The sequence below is a fragment of the Oryx dammah genome, unplaced genomic scaffold (genome assembly GCF_014754425.2).
Source record: "Oryx dammah isolate SB20612 unplaced genomic scaffold, SCBI_Odam_1.1 HiC_scaffold_1, whole genome shotgun sequence".
Lineage (NCBI taxonomy): Eukaryota > Metazoa > Chordata > Mammalia > Artiodactyla > Bovidae > Oryx > Oryx dammah.
The window spans coordinates 44,694,528-44,701,979 of record NW_024070185.1 but is presented as its reverse complement, the minus strand read 5'-3'; the positions used below and the strand labels follow the sequence as shown (position 1 = coordinate 44,701,979).

At 43.3% G+C, this 7,452-nt stretch overlaps 1 protein-coding gene across 4 annotated transcripts in view; it reads right to left on the bottom strand.

The window, feature by feature from the left end:
* The window catches only part of TJP2 (tight junction protein 2), a 127,174-nt gene that overhangs the window by 33,483 nt on the left and 86,239 nt on the right, over window positions 1-7,452 (bottom strand). For all 4 annotated transcript variants that reach the window (XM_040249477.1, XM_040249394.1, XM_040249561.1 and 1 more), the window contains 3 exons: window positions 5,601-5,725; window positions 4,856-4,958; window positions 2,884-3,445 (listed from right to left, as the gene is read on the bottom strand). In XM_040249477.1, coding sequence (XP_040105411.1) covers window positions 2,884-3,445; window positions 4,856-4,958; window positions 5,601-5,725 — 790 coding nt within the window. The remainder of the gene's footprint in view (window positions 1-2,883; window positions 3,446-4,855; window positions 4,959-5,600; window positions 5,726-7,452) is intronic.

Genomic DNA, 7,452 nt, shown 5'->3' with positions numbered 1-7,452 from the left:
CCGTCCCTGGGATTCTCCAGGCAAGAACACTGGAGTGGGTTGCCATTACCTAAACCTAGCAGGTTTTAAAAGAGGCACATTCAAATTTTCATTATTATTGTTACAGGCTAAAATCTTATCAATTCAAAATAACTTTTTACTACTTAGACATAGATTTAAAGATCAGTTTTAAGTGACTTACAGTAAGGTTGCATCAGATCTTACAATGATTAACAGTGTTGAGGTCCACCCCCACTTTATAAGAAGATGACTCTCAAGAAATAATAAGGGTAAGATGGATGATATTTTCTTTCAAGGATGGCAATTCCTTACTGGTTAAACAGCCTCACAGTCCAGCACAGAAGGCTGAGACAAACCTCAGCCATGAATTCTCATTTATCAACAATTCTTCTATCCTCTTAAAAACTGTACTTTTACTGTAAAGTTAACAAATAAGTTGCTATTGATGTGTTTGTAGGCATCTTTCAAATGAAGAAAAAAATCAGCTGACCAGCTTCTAAGACTTTTACCAGAAAGTCTATCTAATGCCCATGACAGGTAAATGCTGGCCATATGAGTGGATCATATTTATCCTAATCAAATGAAGGTCTTGCCAACAGCCAGATAGTTTTAAAGATTAACTCTTATGGAACTCTAGCCAGTTATGCTTAATTATTATGTAATCTTAGCAAAAGGTGGCTTTAAAAATCTTTTTGAAAAAGTAGAACTTTGGGAGGAAAACAATGAACACTGAATTCTAACTTTAAAGAACAAAATGGCCCAGAAGGAGTAAATGTCATATCTGCAAAGGGGCATGAGCTCCCTTTGTTCCTCAATAGTATTACTAAGACCAGGCATGACTTGGGCAGTTTCTAAGGACATGCAACATCTTTTTTAACTGTGGATCACAACTCATGAGTGAATCTTGAAATCAATTTAGTGAGCTGTGACCAGTATTTTTTAATTTAATGTAATGGAACTATTCAAAAACCAACACACAGTAAGGATTGTCCCATGAAACATTTGGTCAAGTTTTTCACATACTGGTGCACCCACGGTTATTTGCAGCATGTGGTTCTTTCTGTGGCAGGAGTAGGAGGGGGAAGAGAAGACAAAAGAGAAAGAAGCAGGAGAGGAGAAGGAGGAAGAGGAAAGTGCTGAAGAGCACTACAGTGAGGAACTCAGGAACCTGGGTGCAAGTCCTGCAGAACATACAGTAGACCTCTGTGAAGGATGCCTCACATCAAGTCATCTTTCTCAAAACTCAACAGTCCACAATCTGGAAGCAGAATGGTTTACACTCTGCAATTCTTGGGGGTTGATGACGTCATTATCTAGGATGATAAGACTCTCTAGAATCCTTAAACCAGCTAAGATGCACATTCCTCAGAGATCATACAATCTCAACTTTCACCATTACTTTCTGGGCCTGTGCTCCAGGTATCCTGTTATTCACATCCTTGCAATTATTTCAATATCTTTTCAGTATCAGGTCTTTCAACAGGTACCCAGTTCTATAACTCAACTCTTTATGCACCTCTAGAGAAGGCAATGGCAACCCACTCCAGTACTCTTGCCTGGAAAATCCCATGGATGGAGGAGCCTGGTAGGTTGCAGTCCATGGGGTTGCTAAGAGTTGGGCATGACTGAGTGACTTCACTTTCACTTTTCACTTTCATGCATTGGAGAAGGAAATGGCAACCCACTGCAGTATTCTTGCCTGGAGAATCCCAGGGATGGGGGAGCCTGGTGAGCTGCCATCTATGGGGTCGCACAGAGTCAGACACGACTGAAGTGACTTAGCAGCAGCAGCAGCAGCAGCAGAAGAGCTAAAGAAAACAAACCCTTTCATCTGATAGGCTCTTTAAAATGCAAATTCCCAACCTAAAAAGCAAGTGATCTTACACAATACACTCTTGGACACTCAATTTTTTTCCTCTTTGAAGAAGTAGAGAACGAAAAGAGATAAAACATATATTACAAGGAATTTAAAATGTTGAATGCCAAGAATCAATGCAAGGAATATTACAACATGGGGCTCTAAATCCCTGTTCATTCACCTACTTGTTTCCTGTCATTTATTTTCAAGAGATGAAGTTTAGGTTCCAACTCTACTACTTACTTATCAGCTTCAAGATGTGGGCAAGTCACCTCCCACCTCTGAGTTTCACCTAAACTGCAAGTAATACTGCTTTGTCTACCTATCACCAGGGCTTTAGTGAATTCGGACATGATTAAGTGTGTGCAAATGCTCCGGGCACATGACATGGATCAGCAGTGCAGGACAGAGCCCACTTCATCCGTGGACACACCATAAATCTCTCCTCACATACCATAAATCTATCCCCACCTGTAAAAGAGGAGCGAAGTTTCCTACCCACCACGCAGGCTTCTAGTGAGGATTAAGTATGAAAATATTGATTCCACAGAGGCCCTGGCATTGAGCAAAAACTCAATCAAGACTGGCTGGAGTAGCATCCTCTACTGTGGTTTCATTAGTTTAAGCTGCTCTGGGTTCACCAGGAGAGCTTGTTAACACAAGGGGCCACCCCAGTGCCTCTGATTCAGTGGGGGCTGGGCTGGGGCCTAAGAATCTGCCTTTCTAACAAGAGTCCAGGTGATACTTATGCAGCTTTGAGAATCACTGGCCTATCCATTTAAAGCCAAATTTCTGCCACCTGGCTCTGCCATTGATGATATAACTCTGTGCAAGTCAACGGACTTTTCTGCGCCTCAAGTTTCCATGTCTATAAAATAAAAATATGAATAATACCCACAGGAGGTGGTGGTGAGGATGAAATGAGCTAATCTGTGCAAAGCATTTAGGTCAGTATGTGGAACAAAGCAGGTACCACAGAAGAGTTAGCTACTGTTACAGTGCTTTTCTTCATCGTGCATGCCTACCTTCATTTGCTTTGCTTTTCATCAGAAGGACCCCGATGGGCTTGTCCGAGTCCGGCCGCCCCCGGGGCTCCGGGCTGGGGCTGCGGGAGTGGAGGTGCTCACGGCTGCGGCTCTGGGATGCCCCATACCGGCCATCAGGCTGGGCCCTGTGGCCATACTCCCTCTCGGGGGTGTAGGTGCGATCGTAGACTGGGTCAATGTTCCGGCCCCGGCTGCTCTCCCGGGCTCGCCTGTAATCATCATGGTCCAGGCCCCGCTCGAGGCTGCGGCCACGGCTGCGCTCCCGGGTTCGCCCGTAGTCGTCGTCGTGGTCCAGGCCCCGCTCCAGGCTCCGGCCCCGATCCCGGCTGCGCGCCCGGTCGTGGGGACGGCCCCTCTCAGGGCTCTCCTCCCAGCTGCGGCTGCGCCCTCCGCGGCTGCTGGGCCGGCTCCTCTCGCTGTAGCCGCTGCGGGCGCTTCTGCCATCAAACTCGTCCATCACCTCGAAAGCCCGGTCATCTTCATGGACAGGAGGACTGTCCTGCAGCGGGGCCAGCAGGACCTTCCGGGGCCTCTTGACCACCTGTCACCAAACAAACAGTGGCGACAAAGACAATCACAACCAAACAGAGAGAATACAGTGGCTAACAGCCCGGGTTTCCTTTCCAGTAAAACTGCGTGTTCCTACCCAGGCTAAGCCTCAGGTTCCTCATCTTTAAAACAAGAAGGATAAATACCTCAGAGTGTTAAGAAGAAAGTAAGACAATGAATATAAAATGGAGCACAGTTTCTCCAAAAATCTGCTTCTCCTCAAAAGTGTGAAAAGCACCAAGAGGCTTTAAATCAATAAGTTACAAAAATGAAAATGTGGAAAGTGAGACAATCTGTATAGGAGTGCCTAGGTTCATCCATAAATCATGTCATTCAAAGTGGGGGGTGGCATGTAGGAGGAGAGAGGAGGGAAAAGAGGCATCCTTCTAGATTTAAAAAGGACTGATGAGATAAGGACCAAATGTGAGTCACGAATTTTGACTGGCTCCTGGATGGAGAACAAAAACAGTCTATCAAAGTCACCTTAGGACATGGACTGCGTACTAAATGACACAGTGAAGTTATTATTACTTTTCTTAAATAGGATAACAGTAGTATAGTTATGTAGATGAATGTCCTTATTTAGGAGATTTCAGAAGTAAGAAGGGTTGAACTGCCATGGTTGCCCCTTTCCCTCCAATGGTTGACTAAAAATAAGTACGTCTTTATATACACATACAGAGAAAAATTAAGTGAATACAGCAGAATATTAACACTATAGAAGATATGTGTTGGTTATACTAATCTTTGAACTTCCCTTTTTGTTTGAAAATTTTTACCATATAAAGCAGGAAAAAAAACATCCAATACCACACACCCCGTGTATCCCCCCAGCACTATCCCTAACACACCATGTTCCAATTCTCGCTCAGTGTGTCCACTTGCCCTGCTGGAGTGAACACTCCTTACAGCTCAGACCTGTTCCAGGGCCAAGCGGATGTTCAACAAATGTTTGCTGAATGACTGAGTGAGCCAATAAATGAGTGAACGGCACAGACTGCCAGTTATCTCCAAAGAAATGCGAGTTTATGAAGAAAGAATGTGATCCTGTGAGAGCTGTTACAAATGAGTTTATGAGCTCATAATTTAGTTTCTAAATTAATGTGGTTTTACCATTGTTTGCAATCTAGCTAAATCTCTTAGAGAATAATTATCTAACCTGGCTCTTCAGGCAGATTCATTCAGGCAAGAGAAGCATTGGTCTTAGGAAAAGGATGAGAAGGCGAGAAGGGATCTTTACATCAACCTTAGTTAGCATCACCCTCCCAACATACTGAGGCCTCAGAGGGAGTGGCCCCTAGATGGCGCAATTCTTTCAGGTGCTAAAGAGTAAGTAGTAATTTTCCTCCGGCCAAAAAACAAAGCTCTACGGAGTCAAGCTGAAAACAAACCCAGGACGTACAATGGCAGCGATCTTCCCACTTTTCCTCAGCTGCTGAACAGCAAATGAATGGAGCACGTCTTCCATGGGGGTGCCATTAACCATGACCACCCTGTCATTCTCTCTGCAAACAAAACAGAAAAATGGGATATGAAGAACCCCCAGCTTGCCCCTATGAATTGTTTATTTAGGAACAAATAAAAGCAAAAGATTGACCCCAAATTTTTATTAAAGGCTCAGTGTCTAATGACTCCTGAGGTTTAATGTGTCAACTCGGTCTAAGCTCTTCAGAGGAAGGAACCCAGGAGACTCTCAGAGCGCTTTGGACAGTGTCTCCTGGAAACCATCTGTGGAGAAGGACCCAAACCCATGGGGTCCCTCCAGGAGTCACTGGATGGCACTAAGGTCTGAGCACAGAGGGAACTTGTACATCAGGCCCTCCTTACCCACGGTGTATGGTGGAACACGGTACATGGTATGCTCCAGCAAATCTACAGATGCCCCCAAAGGAGGCTGACAGTCACTTGTGTTTTGGAGGGGATGAAGTCAAGAGGTTGCCTCAGCTTCTTAAAGAAATTTTGAGGTCACAGAACCCTAACTCTTAATTTTATCTCATCCCCAAAATGATGTAAAATTTCTACCATGCTCTCTGTATGAAAGAAAACTAACTTATTCCTTCCTTTTTTTAATTTTAAAAGTGCACACCACCAAAAGCTCCCTGTCCAGTGGACTGGCAGGGATTGGGAGCAGGAAGAAGGACACTCACTGAAGAAGCCCGTCGGCAGGCCCACCCGGGAGCACGTCAGAAATGACGATTGATGTTTCCCCATTTTCAAAGTGGGGGTTGTCTCTGCCTCCGGATACTGCAATTCCAAATCCTCTCTTGGAATCCTGGTCATTGAAGTTAAGATAAAAATTAAAATAAAATCCTCTATAAGTGGCTTTCAGGATTTATTACCAGCAGTCAATAAACTAAAGGTCAAACCAATAACCAGAGACAGTTCAGAAACAGAGGGCTTAGAGAAACAAGTGAGAAATGGAACACGGCATCATCATGGTTAGCCGACAGGTTTATAAAGGGAAACACCTTATCTAAAAGGAACGGCCTTGTGAAAGCTGGACAAGATTAACAGCACAGACTGGAGTTATCACTAGAAGCTGGCAGGGGATGGAAATTACATCTTCTGTCCAAATAAGTATGTGCTACTGGAATCACCAATCACATCTTTTCTCATATCCAGGCCTGAGCTGGAAAGGCTTGTCACAACTGAATCTGTGCGAAAACCGTATTTTTAAAGAATACCTTTAACTTACAAGTTAGAGGAGCTAATGGTCTCGTTTTAATATACCGTGAAGAAGTATATGGATTTTAAAGACAAAATCTGAAGATGAACTTATTTTTGACATCTTATGAGAGAGCAAAGTATTAAATTCTTTTCTACATGCATTTAGGATGGAAATAGAGATGAGATACAAGATTAATCTAGAAATGTACAAGGGTGAACCCAAATAATACAGAAATCTTAATTCATTTCAGTGTTCAAAAAAGCTAAGCTCCTGGATTTCATCCAGGTGTCTATATGGACTATATGTGGACTATATTCACATCGAGGGATATATGTGGCTATAAGGCTAAATAGGGTTTGATTATATAAAAAGCTATTCAGAGAATAAAAGAAACCATCACCCAAAAAAAAGTTCCCATGTGGGGCCCATTATGCCAGTTGACAGCAAACAGAAACACAGAACAAACTGGGCTGCTGTCCATTAGCCCCACGGCTTTCAGTCTGGCAGGACTGTTGCCTGATACCAGTTTCTACACAAAGAGAGCTCCATCCTCTGCACCAGGCCTAAAATGTTTCTCACCTCTGCCAATTTGTGGTTCAAATTCAAATGGTATATGGCGAAAGGGCAGAGAAAACAGTCAGAATGGAAGCCCCAGAAAATGACAAGAGGCGAAAAATAAGACCTAAAGGGGGAAGCCCCTCAACTCAAGAAATCATGATTACCGCTCTAGAAGTTTCAGCACCTGAGCATCCGTGTTTTTCTATCTGAATTGATTCCATACACATTTATTCAGAAACCAGTTTTCACTGAAGTGAAGGTCTGAAGTTCATGGTTGTGATGGGCAAAGGAAAACTCTCCCTTTGAGGAACTTAGACTCCATCTACACAGTGACAGAGACTGGAAGGACTCAGAGTGGAAAAAGACCCATACAGGGCCCAAGAAAATCATGAGGCTGACCAAGGCAGCTTGATGAGTAAGACTTTGGAATCACGAGTATGTGTTTAGTTCATTTAGCCACACACAAATCACTTACAAGTTATTAATGGCTGTACTTGTCTTGCGTGGGGCTAACACCTATCATGTCTACCTCGAACTCTGCTGTCAGAATAAAAAGGAATAGAGCTAGCATTTATTAAGCAGCAATTATTAACATGTATTGGACTCCAAGTTCTAGAAGTTCTTCGTATTATCTAATTTAACCAAGAGGGGTAATACCTGTGACATAACTTTAAAAATTCAGTAAAATACATTTATGTATTTTATGATCTTTATGATCTTACTTCTACTTTCAATCCCATTGTGTGTGGGGGGGGGGGAGGGGGCATCATTAA